This window comes from Prionailurus bengalensis, chromosome A2 (assembly GCF_016509475.1).
Source record: "Prionailurus bengalensis isolate Pbe53 chromosome A2, Fcat_Pben_1.1_paternal_pri, whole genome shotgun sequence".
NCBI lineage: Eukaryota > Metazoa > Chordata > Mammalia > Carnivora > Felidae > Prionailurus > Prionailurus bengalensis.
In genome coordinates, this window is record NC_057348.1 from 9,055,517 (window position 1) to 9,075,485 (window position 19,969).

The 19,969-nt window shown below is 59.6% G+C and overlaps 2 protein-coding genes and 1 non-coding gene across 15 annotated transcripts; 1 reads left to right on the top strand and 2 right to left on the bottom strand.

Annotated features, from left to right (window-relative positions):
* The first annotated feature begins 573 nt into the window (after window positions 1–573).
* Window positions 574–6,032, top strand: BEST2 (bestrophin 2). Of its 3 annotated transcripts, none has more exons than XM_043586672.1 (10): window positions 578–1,221; window positions 1,533–1,780; window positions 1,898–1,992; window positions 2,719–2,952; window positions 3,047–3,201; window positions 3,788–3,865; window positions 4,041–4,193; window positions 4,292–4,372; window positions 4,565–4,719; window positions 5,208–6,032. In XM_043586672.1, the coding sequence occupies exons 2-10, from the start codon at window positions 1,629–1,631 to the stop codon at window positions 5,626–5,628; spliced, it is 1,524 nt and encodes a 507-aa protein (XP_043442607.1). In that variant the 5' UTR covers window positions 578–1,221; window positions 1,533–1,628; the 3' UTR covers window positions 5,629–6,032. The 3 variants fall into 3 exon arrangements, with proteins under 3 accessions (XP_043442608.1, XP_043442607.1, XP_043442609.1); XM_043586674.1 differs by lacking the exon at window positions 578–1,221 and adding an exon at window positions 2,132–2,174 and having other exon boundaries at window positions 1,688–1,780; XM_043586673.1 differs by lacking the exon at window positions 3,788–3,865 and having other exon boundaries at window positions 574–1,221.
* Window positions 6,033–7,407: 1,375 nt separating this feature from the next.
* HOOK2 (hook microtubule tethering protein 2) lies at window positions 7,408–18,466 on the bottom strand. Of its 11 annotated transcripts, none has more exons than XM_043586679.1 (23): window positions 18,320–18,466; window positions 17,717–17,802; window positions 17,575–17,647; window positions 16,588–16,638; window positions 16,349–16,481; window positions 16,173–16,240; window positions 15,774–15,836; window positions 15,378–15,458; window positions 15,130–15,290; window positions 14,901–15,041; window positions 13,479–13,680; window positions 13,083–13,193; window positions 12,887–12,974; window positions 12,474–12,543; window positions 11,624–11,761; window positions 11,438–11,525; window positions 11,341–11,346; window positions 11,205–11,239; window positions 8,657–8,739; window positions 8,458–8,561; window positions 8,118–8,228; window positions 7,947–8,018; window positions 7,408–7,863 (listed from the first exon to the last, which is right to left on the bottom strand). In XM_043586679.1, the coding sequence occupies exons 1-23, from the start codon at window positions 18,362–18,364 to the stop codon at window positions 7,714–7,716; spliced, it is 2,160 nt and encodes a 719-aa protein (XP_043442614.1). In that variant the 5' UTR covers window positions 18,365–18,466; the 3' UTR covers window positions 7,408–7,713. The 11 variants fall into 11 exon arrangements, 10 of the variants coding, with proteins under 10 accessions (XP_043442614.1, XP_043442613.1, XP_043442612.1 ...); XM_043586678.1 differs by adding an exon at window positions 9,732–9,742 and having other exon boundaries at window positions 8,458–8,558; window positions 11,341–11,525; XM_043586677.1 differs by adding an exon at window positions 9,732–9,742 and having other exon boundaries at window positions 11,341–11,525.
* Window positions 10,642–10,716, bottom strand: TRNAR-CCU. The gene has a single exon. It is a non-coding gene; the product is annotated as a tRNA-Arg (tRNA).
* Window positions 18,467–19,969: the final 1,503 nt, after the last annotated feature.

Sequence of the window (19,969 nt, forward strand, 5' to 3'; positions counted from 1 at the left end):
TTTGTGAAGGCATTGTGGGGTGTCTGCTTAGCGGTTGTGTGACCTTGCATGTGTCTCTGTTACATGGCGGGGGGGGAGGGGGATCAGGAGGGAATGCAGAGTCCCAGGTCCCCGCCCATGTGCTCCTGAGTGGCTGTTTGGAGTACCATGTGGGTACCCGAGAGCTGACAGCCGGCTGGGTTAGGGCTCATCTGCCTATATTTGAGTGTTGGGCACGGGTGGAGCTAAGTGTCTTGCGTGACTTTGTAAGTCTTTGTGATAATGTGTACTGACAGCCCTCTGGCTTACCGTGGTCGTGGGAGGCTGTGTTAAACTAAACTCGGGTCTGAGTCTATGGCGTGTGTTTCTATATGCATCTTTGTGACGGTGTGTGATTACAAGTGACTGTGGGATGACACAGCCTCACTGAGCAGTGTGTGTGTGTCTGTCTCTGGAACTGGGAAGGAGACAGGCCCTGCCCCCTCCCCCAGCTTAGGTCCAAGATCCCTTGGACCTGCCAGTGACTGACTGGGAGAGAGACAGGGAGGAGCAAGGGAGGACAGGGCGGATTGCTCCCCCCTGCCCCAGGTCACAAACTGGCTCCGCTTCTCCAAACAAAGTTCTGAGGCTGCAGCCAAGGGGGGGCGGGCCAGGGAGGGGCTGCCCACGCCCACTCCCCAGCCCCCTCTCCCCAGGGTCTGGCCTCAGCCCCACCTAACGCTGAAGCCTTCCGCCCAGTCTGTCCCTGGCCCCGTTTGTCCCTGCACCCACCACCAGGTGAGAAGGGCGGAGGCCTGGGGGAGCAGAGGACCCGGAGGACAGATGGGTCTCCATTGGCCTCCTCGGGGTGGGGAGTTGAGGGCTCGGAAGGCTGGAGGGGCATGGACAGATGAAAGGTCAAGGTGGGTCCAGAAGAGGGGTGAAGGGGCAGAGCCAGGGCAATTAAGTGGGGAGTGGATAGGCTGGGGGAGCTGTGCAGGGGAGAGACCAGCCTGAGGCAGAGGGCCCAGGGGGACAGGACCTGGGGTCCTGCTGGAGGCTGGAGGATCGGGCTTCCAAGGGCTTCAAAAGGGAGTGCGAGTGTGGAAGATGGGCTGAGACCGGGGGCTGTAGGAGCGTGGAGAGGCGACAGAGGTGGGACCTGAGGGAGGAGGTCCAGGCTGCCCAAGAGCTGGAGTCCTGAGACTCTAGAAACCGAGGTGCCGGAGGCTCGGAGTGGGGAAGGCTGTAGACGGAGCTCAGGTAAGGGCTACGGGATCGCACAGAGGGTTGCTGAGGCTGCGCGGTGGACCCAAGGGTCTTGGGGGTGGAGGATGGAGGGAGAGGGCCCCTGAGGAGTAGACGCAAGGCTCTGGGACCAGTGGTCCCGGGAAGAGAGTCTGCGAGAAGGGGCTTGGGGATGACTGAGGGCTAGGGCAGGTCTGAGCAGGCCTGGGAAGAGCCCAGAAACCTGGACAAGGGATGCAACCCTTGAGGGAGGAGGAGGAGGCTGGGGCGCCTGTAAGAGGGACGCCAAACTGAGCCAGCTGGCACCTCTCTGCCCCTGCCCGCAGCCCCCCGGCCCCCTCCTGGGGCCCCGTTCCTCCGCCCACAGCCTGGGGTCGGGTCCGGCCACCCCTCTCCTCCCGCGCGACCGGCCTGGCGCCGCAATGACCGTCACGTACACAGCCCGCGTGGCGAACGCGCGCTTCGGCGGCTTCTCGAAGTTGTTGCTGCTGTGGCGCGGGAGCATCTACAAACTTCTGTGGCGCGAGCTGCTCTGTTTCCTCGGGCTCTACATGGCGCTGAGTGCCGCCTATCGGTGAGGTGGTCCTGGGGTGGGGGTGGGGGGGGTGCCAGCCAGAGGGGACTAGGGAGGGGCCTTGGGTGGTCTCCGGAGGGAGGCTCGCCTGTGACCCCGTGCCCCCCTCCCTCGCAGCTTCGTGCTGACTGAAGAGCAGAAGCGCTACTTCGAGAAGCTCGTCATTTACTGTGACCAGTATGCCAGTCTCATCCCGGTCTCTTTCGTGCTGGGTGCGTTCGCTCCTGAGTTCCCCATTCCCCTAATACTGCGAAACCCATTCCCAGGCCTTTGGGAGACCCCCCTTCCTATTCCTCTGGGGCCCCCCCTCTAACCCTTCACACCTCCCCACTTCTGCATCTTTCATGCCAGGTGTGGCCCCAATTCCAGAGACCTTGGATGTCACCTGGTCACAGTAAGCCATTAGAGTTCCGTGTCACCCATAGGCTTATCCCTGGTCATCTCAGGGTCTCCCACCTGTGTCTGCATGAGACTACTGGTGGCTCCCTACATGTCCTGGGCCCTAGGGACCACCCCCCCCCCACAGTGACCCCATATGACTCCATCCTCTCAACTCCAGCCTGGAGGACATTCCTCTGACAAGTCAGTAACTTAACGTGGCCCCAGCCTCCCGTTTTCAGGTCCGCATGCTCCCAACCAAGTGGCTCCCTGTGGCCAGAGCGACGACCTATGTGCCCCTGACAGAGGCATGTGTCCCCACCTCCATACTGAGATCCCAATCCCATGTCCCAGGTGACAATCAAGTGGCCGGGAGGACCCAGCCTGCTCCAGACCCTCTAAACTCAGGGCTAGACCCCCGAGTTCCCAACCCAGGTGGCCCCTCAAGGTCTGGGTGATGAGCCTTCCTGGTGTCTCTGATGCAGACCCCCTATCATCCCTCTACCCACGACCCGGCTCGAGTATCCCCACTGAGCCCCCCATTCCCGGCTGTCCCGCAGGTTTCTATGTGACGCTGGTGGTGCACCGCTGGTGGAACCAGTACCTATGCATGCCGCTGCCCGACGCGCTCATGTGCGTGGTGGCAGGCACAGTGCACGGCCGCGACGAGCGAGGCCGCCTCTACCGGCGCACGCTCATGCGCTACGCCGGGCTCTCAGCCGTGCTTATCCTGCGCTCGGTCAGCACCGCGGTCTTCAAGCGCTTCCCCACCATAGACCACGTGGTGGAGGCGGGTGAGGCTCCTGCCCGAAGCGGGGGCGGGGCGGGCCGGGGGCGGGGCCAGGACGGGAGGCGGGGCGAGTAACCCCGGACCTCCCCCCGCTCCAGGGTTTATGACCCGCGAGGAGCGCAAGAAGTTCGAGAACTTGAACTCGTCCTACAACAAGTACTGGGTGCCCTGCGTCTGGTTCTCCAACCTGGCTGCGCAGGCCCGGCGCGAGGGCCGCATCCGCGACAACAGCGCCCTTAAACTGCTGCTGGAGGTGGGCCCACCGGGAGGTCACTCATAGAAACTTCCAGGGAAATTGTACCTCCCTGGAATTGTGTCAGATGCCGACCTGCCACGCACCACCCGCGAGGCAGATTCCCAACACCCTTACCAAGCAGCCCCCAGCTGCACACTTATCCATAGGGGGCCGAATCCTAGGCACATAGTGCCCCCTACCGCAGATGTACCCTCACCATTAAATGTCTGTCCCTGGAGGGACGCCTGGGTGGCACAGTGGGTTAATCGTGGACTCGTGATTTCCGCTCAGGTCACGATCTCACAGTTTGTGAGTCTGAGCCCCACGTCGGGCTCTGTGCTGAGAGCGTGGAGCCTGCTTGGCATTCTCTCTCTCCCCCCGCCCCTCCCCTGCTTGCACTCTCCGTCTCTCAAAATAAATAAACTTCAAGAAAGAATAAAAGCCTCACAAAAAAAGCTAAAAATTTAAATGTTCCCCCTGGAGACCTGAAGCCCCCGCCCACATGCCACCAGGTAATCACTCACCTCCATCCCGAGTACCCACACCTGATCCCCGAGTGTGAGCTCACAATTCAGGCCCTCTCACGACTTGTATCTGCACCCAGGAGCTGACTGTGTTTCGGGGCAAGTGTGGGATGCTCTTTCACTACGACTGGATCAGCGTGCCCCTTGTCTATACCCAGGTAACCCCACTGTGCCTCCGTTTAAATCTGGCATCAGAGGCCCTGACCCACTGGTCTCACGGCGAAACAGGACCAGCTAAGACCCCGTGTCAGTGATGTCCCACCCTAGTCCTGGTCTCTCCAAGCCCTCCTGAGACTGGGAGAACCCTGACCTGGTAACCTGCCCCGCCCCCAGGTGGTGACCATCGCTGTGTACAGCTACTTCCTGGCCTGCCTCATCGGTCGCCAGTTCCTGGACCCGGCTCAGGGCTACCACGGTCACAACCTGGACCTGTGCGTCCCCATCTTCACCCTGCTACAGTTCTTCTTCTATGCCGGCTGGCTCAAGGTGGGGTGGGGTGGGGTGGGGTGGCCCTGAGGGAGGGACTCCCAGGGTGGGACAGGCAGGGTTCTCAGGACTCTGCCTAGCTACCCCTCCCCCTTCAGGTAGCCGAGCAGCTCATCAATCCTTTCGGTGAGGACGACGATGACTTTGAGACCAACTTTCTGATCGACCGCAACTTCCAGGTAAGACTCGGTTGCGTCCATCCCGCGTTCCCACAGGAACCCCGGCCCCACCTTCGCCAAGATTTACCCCGGCCCGGACCCGGAACCGGCCTTCTTTCTTTGGTCACCACAGTCCTAACGCATCCCGGGGGCGGGGGAGAGGGGTCCACCCGGAGGTGCCCGCGCTTTGCCCCCGCATGTCGGCGCCCACAGGTGTCGATGCTGGCCGTGGACGAGATGTACGACGACCTGGCCATGCTGGAGAAGGATTTGTACTGGGACGCAGCCGAGGCTCGAGCCCCCTACACTGCAGCCACCGCGTTCCTGCTGCAACAGCCCTCCTTCCAGGGCTCCACCTTTGATATCACGTGAGCCAGCTGGACGGGTCGGGGGGGGGGGGGCCTCTTGGAGGCGGGGCTTATGGCTCTGCGGGGAGGATCTGATCGAAGGGGCTCTGGGGTGCCAGGACAGGGCTAAAGGCTAAGCTTGGAGATTCGGGGCTAAGACCTAAAGTCTGTGAGGACTAGGATGGGGGCAGGAGGCAGGGAATTGGGTCAAGGTCTGGGACCCCGCCACTAATTGGGGGCCGAGCTAAGGGCTAAGGTCTATGAGGACTGGACTGGCGGCCAGAGGCTGGGCCAGAGACGCGGCAGTCACAACTGAGGCTTTAAGACCTAAATTCGAGCTTAGCCAAAGCCAGAGGCTAAAACCAGGCGCTCTTAGTACAGGGCCGAGGTCTTTTGGGGATAAGGGCGACGAAGGGGTGGGTGGAGGCAGGAAGAGCAGCGTGCCCGCGTCTCAGCTTTGTCAGTGCAGGAGAGGAGCGAGGTGGCAACGCTGATCCACTGTTCGACAGGCTGGCCAAAGAGGACATGCAGTTCCAAAGGCTGGACGGCGTGGACGCGCCGCTGGGCGAGGCACATGGTGACTTTTTGCAGCGCCTCCTGCCGGTAGGTGCGGGCATGGCCGCAGGAGGCCTGCTGGGCCGGCGCCTGTCCTTGCTGCGCCGCAAGAACAGCTGCGTGTCGGAAACGTCCACGGCCGCCAGCTGCGCGTGCGCAGGCGCCCCCGACGGCGCGGCCCCGGAATGCGGTTGCGGGGACCCGCTGCTCGACACCGGCTTGCGGGAGCCGGAGTCGGAGTTCCCCCCTGGCCCGGAACTGCCCATCCCCGGGCCCGCCGAGCCCTTCACCACTGTGCCTATGCCGGCGCCCCGGGGACCGGCTCCACCCTGGCTGCCCAGCCCCATCGGCGAGGAGGAGGAGAGTCTAGCCTGAGATCCGCAGGCACTGGATCCCCAAGGACAGGGACACAAACCCCGACAGGGCACGCAGGCAGCAGTCTGGGTCTGCGTAAGCCACATGTGGACTCCACCTATCCGACTTCGACGGGTTCCCGCTTCCTGCGCGCCAGTCTTCACCTCTGACCCTAGGTTTCGGAATGCCTCGTGTGGGCCAGGCCCTGGGCCAGCTTATTTGAACAGTTCATCCTTCCCCCCAGTTCTGCTTCCCTCCCTCCCCTGCCTGAGAGGCCCCGATCAGCGTGCCCTGCCTTTATTCATTCCTTAAAATGGAGATGTGAGTGCCTACCTCATTGAGTTATGGGGATGAAATGAAATGATGGCTTCAAAGTGTTGGTGCATAATAGGTGCTCAATAAAATGTTAGTGGTTTTTGACCAAACATTATTAGCCTGACTTTTCCTGCCAGGTATTAGGCTAAATAAGAGTTGAGAATTCTTCCAGATTCTTTGATCACCCCCTGCCCTCGAAATGCTCCCATCAGTGTCCATGCCTTTACTCATTCATTAATGTACCAGGCAGTCCTAAGACCACAGCCTTCTTGCCACTCCTGTTTTATGATTCCCCAGGCCACCTCTGCCCCAAGTCCCTGCATTCTCAGATATCCCTTCAGAGCCCAGGTCTTAATTCAGTCCCATGCTGATGACCCCTGAATTTAGAACTCCAGTCATGGGGCACCTGGGTGGCTCTATCGGTTGAGTGTCCAACTTCGGCTTAGACCAGGATCTCATGGTTCGAGAGTTTGAGCCCGGTATTGGGCTCTCTGCCGTCAGTGTGGAACCCACTTCTGATCCTGTGTTCCCCTCTCTCTCTCTCTGCCCCTTCCCCACTCATGCTCTCTCTTTCAAAAATAAACATTAAAAAAGAGCCCTCTTCAACTCTTTCTCTTACTCCCCCCACCCGTCAACCCAGCAGCAAATCCTATCAGCTCCGCCTTCCAACTGTATCCACAATCCAACCATTTCCCATTCTTCTAGGACCCCCTCCTTAGCCAGAGCCCCCAGTGTCACCCACCTACCCACCTGGACCACTGATCTCTCTGCCCTGGTCTCCCAGCTCTGGCCCTAACCCCCACCCCCCAGGCTGTTTCTTCCACAGCAGCCCGAGAGCCTGTGAACACCTGAGTCACGTAATGTCCCTCCTTCCCTTAGACTCCTCCATGGCTCCCATCTCCCTTAGAATAAAAGCTAAAGTCCTCCCTGCCCTCACATCTTTTCCCTTTCCCTCATTCACTCCACACTGGCCTTCTCACCAAGCAAGGCCTCATCTCAGAGCCTCATGCATGTGCTGTTCCCTCTACCTGGGTCATTCTTTCCCAGATACCTATATGGCCCCTCTCTCACCTCCTTTAGGTATCTACTTAAATTATCTCACTTCCTTGGTAAGGCCTCTTCTGTGGGACTTCTACTTAAAACCACCACCTCCCAAATCCACATCCTCCATCCCATCACTTCTGTCTGCTGTATTTTTCTCTGCGGCCCTCCTCACATCAAACTTTCCCTTCATCTATTTTGTTTATTGTCTGTCTCCCTTCATTAGAAATGACAGCTTCATAAGGCAGGGACTTTTGTCCGAAGCTTCCTGAAAAACTACCACACCTGCAGTTACACAGACACAAACATGACTCTCACCTCCCCGTGTGTACTATCCGTCACGCGTGCTTTAGGAAGAACACAAGCCAGGCCTTTCTAAAAGCAATGATTTGAGTCCCTGGCCCATCTTCTCTCCCTCCCCTCAGTGCCCAGAGTCCGGCCAGGGCAGATTGAAAATGTTTATTATTTGTCTTCTCAAATATAAAATCACTCTCTCCCCCGGCATCTCATTAACCCCAGGTTGAAAATCAAGGATAAGAATCACATTGCTAAAAAGAACAGGCCTATCCCTGCCTCCTGCCCTATCCTGCACTCTTGCCCCGGCTGAGGGAACAAAGGGCAGAAGTCATGACCTCCAGACTCTCAAGCAGCTGACTGAAGCCTTCCTGATGCTGGGCCTCGTGTGAGGTGAGGGGACCCAGGGGGCGCTGAGCCCTGACTGGCTGGGCGGGGGCAGGATCCTGAGGTCCATCAGTGTTTGTCAGTGGAACGCATGTTCAGGGATGCTAGACGTCCCAGCGGGCCACGGCGAGTGTTGGTGGCCAGCCGCTGCTGTGCCAGAAATGACTGGGCATGGGCAGGTGCCCGCTCCTCCCCAGCTCGCTGCTGCAGAGCCATGCCCTGGAGGGAGGAAGGGGGCACGGTTGGGGTCGAGTGAGCCCACGGCACACCCTAGTACTCCGGCCGTGGGGACGAGCACTCACCATATTGTACCAGGCACTGATGAGCAGCTTTTCTTCCTGCTCCCGCTGGCTTCGACTCTTCTCAAAGTCCATCTGCCAAACAGGCAAGAGTCAAGGGCCCGGATATGCTGGGGGGGGGGGGGGGGGCGGACAGGGTGGGCAGCGACAGCGAGAAGGGATGAGGACACCCACCTCCAGGTGTCGGATGCGGATGTCCCGCTCCCGGAGCTGCGTCCTCAGGGTGTGAAGTTCTGGGGGTGCCCCTCCGGGTGGCCGCTGTTTGGGTTCCAGGGTCTGTATGACCTAGGGGTCGGGGAAGACACAGCCAGGGTGACCTTGGCCTTTCAGGCCCCTGGATGGGTTGGGCCGTGTTCAGGGTGACGGCTCACGGCGGTGGTGCAGGAGTCTGTGATACGATGGGGTGTGACAAGGGCGGAAGTGGAGGGCACAGGGGTGCACGCTGGCGGGGGGCGTGACTCAGTGGGACGCGGCAGCCTCGGCAGGAGGCCCACGGAGCACCCGGTGTCCTCACCGTGCGCGCCTTGTCCACGTAGCGGCGGTACCGCTCCTCCATGGCCCGCAGGTCCGCGTCCTTTTTCTGCAGGCTGTGCTGCAGCTCCTCGATACGCCGGGCTGCTGGGGGGGGGGGGGGGAAGGTGACCCCTCAGCTCCCGGCCAAGCTTGGCATCCCCCCCCCCCCCGCACCCACGCAGCCGCTGAGGCCCACTCACTGCTGCTGTCAGCGGGGGGCTCCAGCTCCTCAATATACTCTCGCTTCCGCTGCAGCTCCAGATCTGCCTCATGCAGCTTCTGCCTGCGGACGGAGGAAGGGGAGCCGCAGGCTGACCTCCGGGCCCCCTTCCCTCCTCCCACCGGTGGCCACAGCCTAACCAGCCGGCCAACACGCGCCTGCCCGGCTGCAGAGATCCCTCTGTGTGCCCCACGCCCCGAGCACAGAAGCCGCGTGCCCTGGTCCCACCATCTGCTCAGCCGCTGGAGTCACAACCTTCCCCACCCCCTAGTCCGGTGGCCCCTGGGCCAGCCCCGCCGTGCGTCCACTTCTCTCCGTGCCCCGGCCCGCCTACTGGCACGGGCACCATCACCCCTCGCCGGCCTCTTCTGCACTCAATCTCAATTCCTTTCTCCACCCAGCAGCCAGGGATCTTTCTAGCAGGCAAACGTCTTCCGACCAAAAGAAACGCCGGGTAAAAAACTACAGTTCTGCTGCCTGCCGCAAAAGCCGAAGGATCTGATAACGCCCCCTGCCAGTGAGATGATGATGATTATTATTATTATCGTGCGCCGGATATGGAACATAGTAGAAAGACCTAATAGAGAAACCTGGGCTATGTCTCAGGTTACCAAGGCATGTGCCCTCTAAGCCACCATTTCCACTTTCGCGATAAATTCGCACACAAGCAAAATGAGGCGTGTGCAAGGTTTTACTCTGCTGCACTGTTGGCAATCGCAGATACGTAGGATGACTTAAACACGTGAGGCCCTTCGCAAAGAGAGGCTACAGGCCAGCCCTTCTGGAGTGGAATTTTGCAGGTGAATCAAGCCCTAATGTTTCCATATATCCATCCTCTGTAAGGAAATAACTTTTCCTGTGCTCCCGGTGGGCGCAGGCTACACTCCATCCTTGGTAGAACTGAGATGGGTCACACAAGTCATTTTCTGGGAGGCCCGATTTCCCCATGGACCCCCAGTTGACAAAGGCAACAAAAACCGATTCATATGGCGACGTTCCCCAGCCGTCTTCTTAAGGAGGAGAAGCCAAGTGCAGACTAGCAGATAGCCCGTTACCCTTCACGTAACTAAGGAATCAGAATAAAAATGTATGTTCACATTCATTTGCATGTGCTTAAAAAACTTTGTAAGGATTGTTGTAATCAGCTAATATGAATGGGGGTGGGGTGGAAACTGAGTCAATGGGGGGACTAAGAGGTATACCCCTTCTCTCTATATTGCTCAGTATATAGATCTCTATATATCTATTTTTAATAAAGTTTATTTGTTTTAAGAGACAGAGAGCGAGCGAGCAAGCAGGATAGGGGCAGAGAGAGAGGGAGAGAGAATCCCAAGCAGGCTCTGCACTGTCAGTGCAAAGCCCGATGTAGGGCTCGAACTCATGAACTATGAGGTCGTGGCTTGAGCCGAAGTCAGATGCTTAACCAATCGAGCCACCCAGGCACCCTATATTTTGGTTTTTAAGGTATGAATGTAATAGCTACTTAGTTTTTTTTTTTTTTAATTTTCCAAAGTTTATTTATTTATTTTGAGAGAGAGAGATGCAGACAGAGAGGGAGAGAGAAAATCCCAAGCAGGCTCTGTGTTGTCAGTGGAGAGCCCAATGTGGGGCTTAATCTCATCATTGTGAGATCATGACCTGAGCCAAAATCGAGTTGGGTGCTTAACCAACTGGGCCACCCAGGCACCCCAAAATATTTTTTTATTAAAAATTTTTTTAATGTTTATTTAATTTTGACACAGAGCATGAGCAGGGGAGGAGCAGAGAGAGAGGGAGACACAGAGACACAGAACCTGAAGCAGGCTCCTGTCTCTGAGCTGTCAGCATAGAGCCGGACACGGGGCTCAAACTCATGAACTGTGAGATGATGACCTGAGCCTAAGTTGCATGTCTAATCCAATGGGCCACCCAGGCGCCCTACCCCCAAACAGTTTTTAAGTTTACTTTAATTTTTACTAATCTCTGCACTCAATGTGGGGCTCGAACCCATGACCCTGAGATCAGGAGTCACATGCTCTACCAACTGAGCCAGTCAGGAGCCCCCAGTTTAGTTTCTTTTTTTTTTTCTTTTTATGAAAAAAGGGGGCACCTGGGTGACTCAGTTGGTTGAGCGCCCAACTTCGCTCAGGTCATGATCTCACAGTTCGTAAGTTCGAGCCCCACGTCGGGCTCTGTGCTGACAGCTCAGAGCCTGGAGCCTGCTTCGGATTCTGTGCCTCCCTCTCTCTCTGCCCTTCCCCTGTTCATTCTCTCTCTCTCTCTTAAAATAAATAAACATTAAAATAAAATGAAATGAAAAAGTAAAAGGCAACTGTCATTTGGTCATGCTACCTTACTGAAACTCCCTCCATGGCTCCCCATTGTTCCCCCGAAACAGTTCTTACTCCTTCCCTTGGCTCATGAGACCCTACTTGATCTGAACCTTCTATGTTTTGGCTTACTGCTTTTCCTCAATAAGACACCCAGTGTCCCCCGCACCTGTGCCCCAGACTTTCCTCCCACCCAAGTGCCCTCCCTCTGGGACTCACAGATGCTCCTCCAGCTTCCTCTTCAGTAGGGTGGACTGGGGGAGAGAACAGGCACTGGGTGAATGGGGGGTCCAGGCGTCCCAACTCCATCTTGGGGTGAGGGTAGAGGGTGCCACCCTGGGCCCACGGTACTTACGATGGACTGCAGGGGGCATCGAGCAGCAGGGAGGAGAGAGAGGAGGGTTACTGGGGGGCACGAGGGAGGGCCAGGCAGGGAGGAGGTGGGCACTCACATCCTCCGTCTTGCCCCCCTGCTCTTGCAAGGCCTTCTGTAAGTCCTCCACCTGGGCCCGCAGCTCCAACAGCTGCTGCTGGTTCAGCCTGCAGGAGTGCGGGGCCGCTCAGTGCCTGCGCCCGCCCTCCGCCCCGCACCCCACGCCCCCTCCACGCGAACCCCCCCCCCCCCCACGGGTCCTCACCGCAGCTGCGTCTCCAGCCCGTGGCGCGCGCGGTTGGCCTCCTCCAGGTGGCGCTGCAGCTCCTCCTGCCGCTCCCGGTAGGCCGCCTCCTGCTGGCACAGCTGCTTGTTCTCCAGCTGAAGCCGCAGGAGCGTCTCCCTGCCGACCGGGGAGTGAGCAGGGCTGGAGACAGGTCAGCTCGCAGGCCTGCCGGGGCTCTGGCGGGGAGACTGGGCGGACAGGGCTAGCAGAGGGACAGAGCCCCGGGGAAGAGCCCCGTTAGATCCTAGGGAAGGGTCAGAGTACTGGGGACCCGGCCTAGGCGTGGGTGGGCAGAGCGCTGGGGAACCAAAATGGGCGGGGTTTTGAGCTGGGCCTGGGGGTGGAGCCAGGCGAGGGCGGGGCTACAGGAGCAGGTTAGAACCTTCCTAAAAGCAAGACTGCGGGGAAAGCAAGACGCAGAAAGGGGAAGAACTGGGGTGGGGGAGTTCATCGGGGCAGGACAGAGGGCACTGCACCTGACAGGGTCTACACTGAGGACAGGGCTATGCCCTGGGGGCAGAGTCCGACGGTGAGCGGGGCTCAGGGTAGGATTTTTTGTTCGGTGGGTGGAGCCAGATGGGTTGGACCTAATTTGTGCAGTGAGAATGGATCCCGGAGGGGCAAGCTGGGGCTAGAGGGCTTGCCTCTAGGCAATAGGGCTAGAGCTCCTGCCAAATAAGGGCAGAATTAGGAGTGAGTGGGCCTAGGAGCCAGGGGAGGACTTGGGAACCCAACACAGCAGGCCAGGCTAGTAGTAGGTGCCTGCACTGGGGGCGGAGCTGAGGGTGAGCTCTGGGTGCAGCTAGACCTCGGAGCGACCCCAGGATACCTCAGCTCCGCAGGTAGGATCTCTGCTGCCAAGTTCTCCACAGCTGGTGAGGTGGGATCCAGAGAAGGGTCTGGAGAGTGTGAGAAATGTCTTCAGGTTGCTGCACAGCTCCTGCCCCCATCCCTAGGGTTCACTTTCCAAGAGTCATCTTTGAGGACTCAAGTTCGACCAAAAGACTGGGTTAACATAAGCCTCTCACCCCTCAACCTGACAGCGGGCGGTGATGCTTGCCCCGAGTTTGCCCTGATCCCCGGGGACGGCCCCTGCCATTTCTTTCCGTTCTAGCCTGTCTCCGAGGTGGCCTAGATCTGCCCCCGGCCTGGACGAGGCCTGGGACGCCTTTTCTGTCTGCCCTAACGGCACCTTAGGCTACCCGTGCCCCAGGCCCTTAGGATGACAGGCCTCCAACTCACCGGCCTGGGTCAGTCCCCGAGGCTGCAGCTGGGCGCAGCGCAGTTCCTCATTGGCCTCCCGCAGGGAGTCCCGCTCTGCCAGCAGCCGCTGGAGGGACGGGGTGCAAGACGCCACTTGAGGCAGGGTTGGCTTCCTGGGGATTGGGCTATGCCAGGATGGCCAGGGTGGGGCTTGGACGCGGGACTTCAGCCTCACCTCCTTCTCCTTTGTCACCAACTCATACTTTTCTTCCAGGTTTCGACACTCGAATAGCCACTTCTCGGCCTTCATGGCCTCCTCCTGTCGCTGGCCCTGAAGTTCCTGAACCTGAACACCGAGGAGGGGTGAGAAAGCGGGGCTTGGAGGAGGGGCAGGGACTGAATACAAGGTGAAGGCATCGGGCCCGCGGGACCAGACCCAGAGAACTTGGAGGGGCGGGGCTTACAAGCCTAGGGAGGAGCTGGGCTGCCTGAAGGGCGTTACCTACATATAAACGAGGGGGGAGGCTAGGGGCTCAGCACCACGCTGAGGGCCCACCAAAGCGAAAGGGGCGAGGGGTCCAGCGGCCTAGAGCACCACGCCCTCCGGGCTCTGCCCTGATCCCTGCCGCACCTGTCGTCGCTGTGCCTCGAGCTGGGCACGCAGTGAGCCGGCCCGGCGTAGCTCGTCCTCCAGCTGCCGCGTGCGCTCGGCATGGCCCGCGTTACGCTCCTCCAGCTGCCGCACCTGCCGCCTCAGCTCCCGCAGCTCACCCAGGCGGCGCCGGCAGCTGCTCAGCGTGGCCTCCAGCTGCCCGGCACGCTCAGAGGACTGCCTGGGGGAGGAGGCAAGTCGGGAGAGGAGGCCTGGGTCTGCGGTCAAGGTTCAGCTTGGATCTGAGGACCACCCCCTGAGTAGGGGAAGGTGTCATGTCACCTGGGGATGTAGGGGTTCAAGGTGGTGGATCATGAGGGTCAGGAGCCAGCCAGGGCCTGGTGGGGTTTTTTTGGGGGGGGGGTCTTTAGGGGGTGCAGAAGGAGCCCTAAGTATCAATTGTTGGCCCAGGGTCATAATCAGGGTTCCTCAGGGGCGGGAGTGAATAGAATGACTGAGGCGTTACAGGGGGAATGATGGGGCCCAGAGGCTCTGAGGAACCCTCAAGGACACTTTGAGGTTACGAGGTGGCTATGGGATCAAATGAAGGCACGGTGAGGTCCTTCAGGGCAGAGCGCTATGTGGTCGTTTAAGATGCAGCAAGGATTCTCTAGACACTCTAACATTACAAGGGTGCTGGGGGTCACAGGAGAGCCTTTAGAGGTTACAGAAGACACAGTGAAGTCGAGGGAGTGGGTGTTGGGGGGACCCACCAAGTGCTTTGGGATTGCAGGCGTGCTGTGGAGTCACGGGAAGGAAATGTCCTATCATGAGGGGGCACAGATGGGTGAAGAAGGGGGTGGCAAAGTTATCGCATTTGGGGTCCTGGAGGGCACAACGGGATCCTGGGGCGTGATGGCCCCTGGCCAGCACTGGAGCGGGGGCGGGGGGCTGGTAGCTGGGGTCATGGGGATGCTACAATGTCTGGGGAATATAACGTGGGCTCAAAAGGGCACACTATGAGGTCCTGGGGGGCACCACAGAAGCAGGGATCTTGGTGGCACCCAGAGGACATGGTGGAGTCCAGGATGGTGCGGTGGGGTTCAAGAGCTGGGCCTGGGGGTGGAGCCAGGCAAGGGCGGGGCTACAGGGCAGGTTAGAACATTCCTAAAAGCAAGACTGCGGGAAAGCAAGATGCAGAAAGGGCAAGAACTGGGGTGGAGGAGTTCATCCTTTATGAATGTTCTAACCTGCTCCTGCGGCCTTGCCCTTGCCTGGTTTCCCCCCACCCCACCCCCCCCAGGCCCAGCTCAAAACTCCGCCCACTGCACCATCACTGTGGAGTCTAGGGGACACTGGGAGGGTTCACCGGGCATTTGGGGGGTTTGGAGGTACTATGGCATCAGAGGGACGCTGCGGCAACGACAGTAGGCAGGGGGGACCCAGGGACCCACCACTCACCGCAGCTCGTCCATCTCATCCTTCAGGGCCTGCGCCTCCTGGGCCAGACTGGTCAGTGCCTGGTTCCGCTGCTGCAGCTCAGAGACCTCCCGCTCCAGCTCGGCACAGTGCAGACGCTCATCTTCCCTGCCGTTCTCCAGCCTGGAGGGGTAGGGAAGGAGGGGGCACTCGAGGGGGCTGGGCCCACGCCAATCCCCTGGCCTGGGGCCCAAACCCCGGCTGGCCGCACCTGAAGTTCTCCTCCTGCAGCTGCTCCAGCTGGGACTGCAGCAGCAACAGCTTCTTAGCAGTGAGGCCAGTGGCACCCTCACCCTCTGGCCGGCCCACCCGTTCCCGAAGCACCGCGTTCTCCTGTGCCAGGCTCTGCTTCTCTTCGGACAGGAGCACCAGCTGCCAGCAGGAGGCGCAGATGAGCTGGAGTTTGGAAGGGAAGGAGGCAAGCAACCCGCGCTCCCTCTCCGCCAGCCTCAACCTCACCTGCCGCTCCAGGTCCAGACAGTGCTGCCGCAGCTCATCCCCCTCATCGGCCTCCTCACTCAGGAAGTAGTACCTTCGGGACTGGGGAGGGGCGGGGGGGGGGGAGCAGGGAGGGGCAAGGAAGTCAGGAGTCCACGGGAGGAGACTGGGGGAAGGGAGGCTGGCGTCTCTAGTGGCAGAAAGGAGCCAAGAAACTCTCAAGATCCAAGGGAGGGCTCGGACCCCAGGGGACTCAAGGAAAGGTGATGTGGGGACACTGGTGACCTGGCGAGGGAACAGGCTAGGACCCTGAGGGATTGAGGTGGTTTACACACGTAAGGACAAGTTTCTCCTCCTTAGGCAGCCCTGAGAATCAGTGATGGATTTGGGCCTTTAACAAGGTCCCCCGCCTCTTACCTGGTTATCAAAATTCCCATATGTTTCTGGTGACAGGGAGTCGGGGGTGTCTTTGGTCATCAGCTGGAGCAAAGTGGGAGGACAGTGAGATGAGCTGGGCCCCTCTGAGTGTGGCCTTTAAAGCTTCTACAATCCAGCCTCCGGATCTCTCAATCCTCCTGCGCCCAAAGCCAGTTCTCCCCAGTAACCCCAATCTAGAGGCTGCCCTCCCGCAGTGTATCCAGCAGGGAGGCTGGGTCCTTTGAGGGTGCTAAATGGTGACTTCGAGCTGGCAGACACCTGAGACAGGGGCATCTGGCCAACTGAGTTCCAGGAAGAGCCCAGAACTTACCAGGGCAGAGCCCATGCCCAGTTGCCTCTGCCCTGAAGCTCCTTGCCACATTGGGCACCCCCACTTACCTCCTGGATGGCTTCCATCACCACATGCTGAACTGATTCCTCCAGCGTCATGATTCTCTGGATGTGCTCTGGGGATCAAGGTGGGGAAGACTGAAACGTGGGGGTACGGGATGAGGAGGATTTTCTCAGGTTTTCCCCTGGGGATCCTCTAACCGCCCCCCCCCCCCGCCCTGTACCCTGCTTTTTCTCGCAGCTGATGGCACAGCCAAGCACCAGCTGAAGCAGCTTGCCAAGCTCTTCTGGGTCAGAGAACTCGCCAATGAGGCTCACGTCTGGAAGGTGCTGCTCCAAAACAGGATGCCCCAGGACCTGAGGACAGGGGGGTAGGGGTGCGAATAGGGGGCATGGGGGCTCACCGACACCCATCTCCTCCCAACCCAACCCCAGCTCCTAAATTCTGTTTATGGTTACTCACATCCTGGGAGTACTCCAATAGGCTCTGTAAGATTGTCTTCAGATTGCTAACCTAGGGAGGTGCAAGGAGTTGTGTCCAGGGTCCCAGAGCCCCCCAGAAGGAGCCGAGCAGCCCCCACTCTGAATCTGTCGGCCCCAGCCTTTTTTTTCTCTGCCTCACTTCCCAATTCCTGGTCATTTCATCCCTGTTTGGTACCATCCTCTGTCCTCCCTCCTAGGGGCGACCTGTCTAGTTGCCTGCCTTTCTTGTTCACATGTCCCCAGAATCCAATCACGTCTCACCACTTGCCCTGCCACCTTCTGGCCCTAGCCATTTTCATCTCTCACTTGGATTATTGCGCCAACCGGGTCTCCATTTCCACTCTCGCTGCCTACTCTGCATTCCTCTCCAAGCAGCCAGGGGGAGCTTTGTTAAATCCCAAGGTTGTCTTTCCTCTCCGCTAAAATCCTTCCTTGACTTTGCGTAGCACTTAAAATAGAATCCATCTCCCTGCCCCAGCCTGCCCCGCTCCTGATGACCTCATCCACCATTTCTGCCCCCCTTGTTTTCTATTCTGACCTCCCTGCCTTTCCTCGATACACCAGGCTTCTTCCCAACCTTGCACTGGCTGTTCCCGGTGCCTGCAACCCTGTTCCTCCAAATTTCACATGGAGATCAGCCCATCGGGGACAACCACCCACCCAGCTGCCCTCTCTCACGGCCCAGCTTGTATGGTCTTCATAGAACTTATTGCCACTGGAAGTTTATGTTCGTGTGTGCAGGTTTTTGTCTGTGTCATTCCTTGCGGCACACCCAGGCCTGCTCCATAGGAGCATGAAAGAAGAGAGTTGGCTGGTCACCAGACATCTGTCTCTCTTCCTGGCCAAGTTGTCTGTGCATCACCCAGGACGTGTGTCTGGCTGACCCATCACCCAGGACATGTCTAGCTCAGCCTTCCCTGATGATCTCTTCACCCGTCTGTCCCCCAGTCATGAGTCCACCTGTCACCTTCAGCCTCCAGTTGGGACCCGGGTCCTCTGAGATGCCCTGGAGCCACGTCTCGTTGAACCAGGAAGGATCTCTGGGGGCGAGAAGGTGGGATGAGCTGCTGGGGGACCCTTTCGGGACCCTCCCCCTCAGCCCCACTCACATCTGGTTCAGCACATAGGCTATGGCGAAGCCACTGCTCAGGTCCTGGGGGCTGGTACAGGGGGACGCGACATGGTACGTCTGCAACTGGGGAGGAAGAGGAAAGGGCAATGGGCAGTTAGGGCCTGGGAAAAATCGAACCACTCCTCTTTCGCTGACTTTCCCGGTCAGCGGGAACCTCACACGGTTGGCGGGGACTGCTCTATGGCTTTCGCAAACCAGCTCCGCGGAGGAGTGGCCACAGCTCACCTGGGACTGGAGGGGGCGTGGCCTCACTTCACTTCTGGTCAACAAACCCCGCGCCACCCGGCCAGGGCAGAACCACGAGTCACCTGGTCCCCACAGGCCCCACGTGACCAGGCCAGCTCACCTGTGCCCTCACCCACGTGACCCAGCCGCGAAGGGGCGGGGCCTCACCTGTTCTTTCCACGCAGACCTGCCACGTGACAGGGGCGGGTGCTCAGGCCAGAGTCCAACCGCCCTGCAGGCCGAAGGCCCTTTCCTCCTCCCAGCCCCAGAACAGAAGGGTAGAACGAACCAAGGCCAGGGCTCCCAGGCGAGAAGAGCGGGCGCATACCTGGCCCTGGCCCCGCCCCCGACCTACCCAGGTGAGCAGAGACCCGCATAGCTCGGCCTTGTCCACGCTCATGGCTCCCGATCGGATTCGACCTCGGCCGCGGAGCCCCGCCACCGCAGCCGCCTTCTGATCCGCCACCAGCGAGCACCCGCAGCCCCGACCTCCCGCTCGGCCTAGAGCGCCGCCCCGCCCCGCCCCCTAGGCGCAGGCCCCGCCCTAGACACGTGGTCTCCACCCCGCGCCCGATCATACCTCCAGTTCCGCCATCTTGGATCCGGGCAGCACTTGGGCGCCCGCCCTGCCGCTAGGGGTCAGTCTGGGCCAAGCTTGCATATGCCTAGCGCAGCCCGCTACCCCTCCTCCTTGGCTCTTTTTGGAGTGGGGAGGGTAGCGGAGACCTCAGGATAATTCCTCAGCTTGTGAGGCGGAGCTATCCCACCCTGTTATACGGGCTTTTTCACGTCCTCTCTCTTCAGCTGGAAGAAATTCTGGCCCCTAACCACCTTATGATCGGAGCCTTTATTTGCGCCGGGAAGGGGCAGGCCGTAACACATTCTATGAACTTCGAGGAGAGCTCCTAAAGGGGTCTTCCCAAGTCACCACTTGGGAGTCTTGCCTGAGGGGTAAACGGGACACGAGCGTGATCCTAGGTCGAGGGCAGGATGAATCAGCTGGACTCAGGTCTTGGGTGAGGTATAGACACACTTGCCCAGTCTGGATCCACTTCCACAGAGTTTCTCCTGCACCACCCTCCCCAGCCCCGAACCCCTTAGGTCCTCCGGCTTCAGATCGCAGGACCTGGCCTCCCTGGTGCCCCAGGGCCACCAGGGGGCGCGCAGACTGCAGGAACGCAGCCTGCGGGGAAGCAACGTGCCTTTTCTGAGACCCCGCCTTGGCGGTGGAGGGGGCTCAAAGGAAAGCGATAACAATAGTATTTAATAAAATCGCAGTCACCATTTATTGAGTGTCTACAGTGTGCAGCCGCTGCGCTAAGCGATTTAAATACATAGGCGGCTGAAATCTCCCCACGACTCTAGGTGGCAAGAGCTGTTTCAATTCCTGGTCGCAGGAGAGTTAACAGAGGTTCTAAGTGGCTTTGGGAGGGTGGGGGGGGGGGTGGGGGTAGTCCTGGCCCGCAGCCTTTGGCGCCACAGTACCCCCGGCAGCTCCTCTCCCACGAGGCGGGCAAGGTAATGACCAGTAATTAGAGGTTATTAGCTGTACCTGGAGGGAGGGGCGGGCTCTGCTTTGCGGGTGGGTCTAGGTCTGAGGGGAGGGGCGCTGCTCTCTCCAGCCCAGAGTTTGGCACCCGCGACCCTGTCCTGGAGCGGGTTGATCAGGATGACAGGAGCCGCCACGCCGCGTCACAGCAGCCCAGTCACTGTACCATCAGATACCCAGTTACAGCCCACTCAGAAGCGCGGCCGCACGCACGCGAGGGCCTCCCGGGCCCGTCTACACCCCCATATCTCCTTCCCGCGTTGTTTTCGGCCTCCAACCCCTGGGAGCGGGGTGAGAGGGAGGAGGGAAGGGGACAAGGGCCGGCAGTGCCGGCTTCCGGACTGGGCTGCCTTCCGGCGGGCGTGGGAACAACTGCCGCTGGCTCCCCCTTCCCGCACCCACCGGAGGAAAGGGTGCTGCCAGTAGGGGGAAATGGGGCCACGCTGCTCCCAGGTA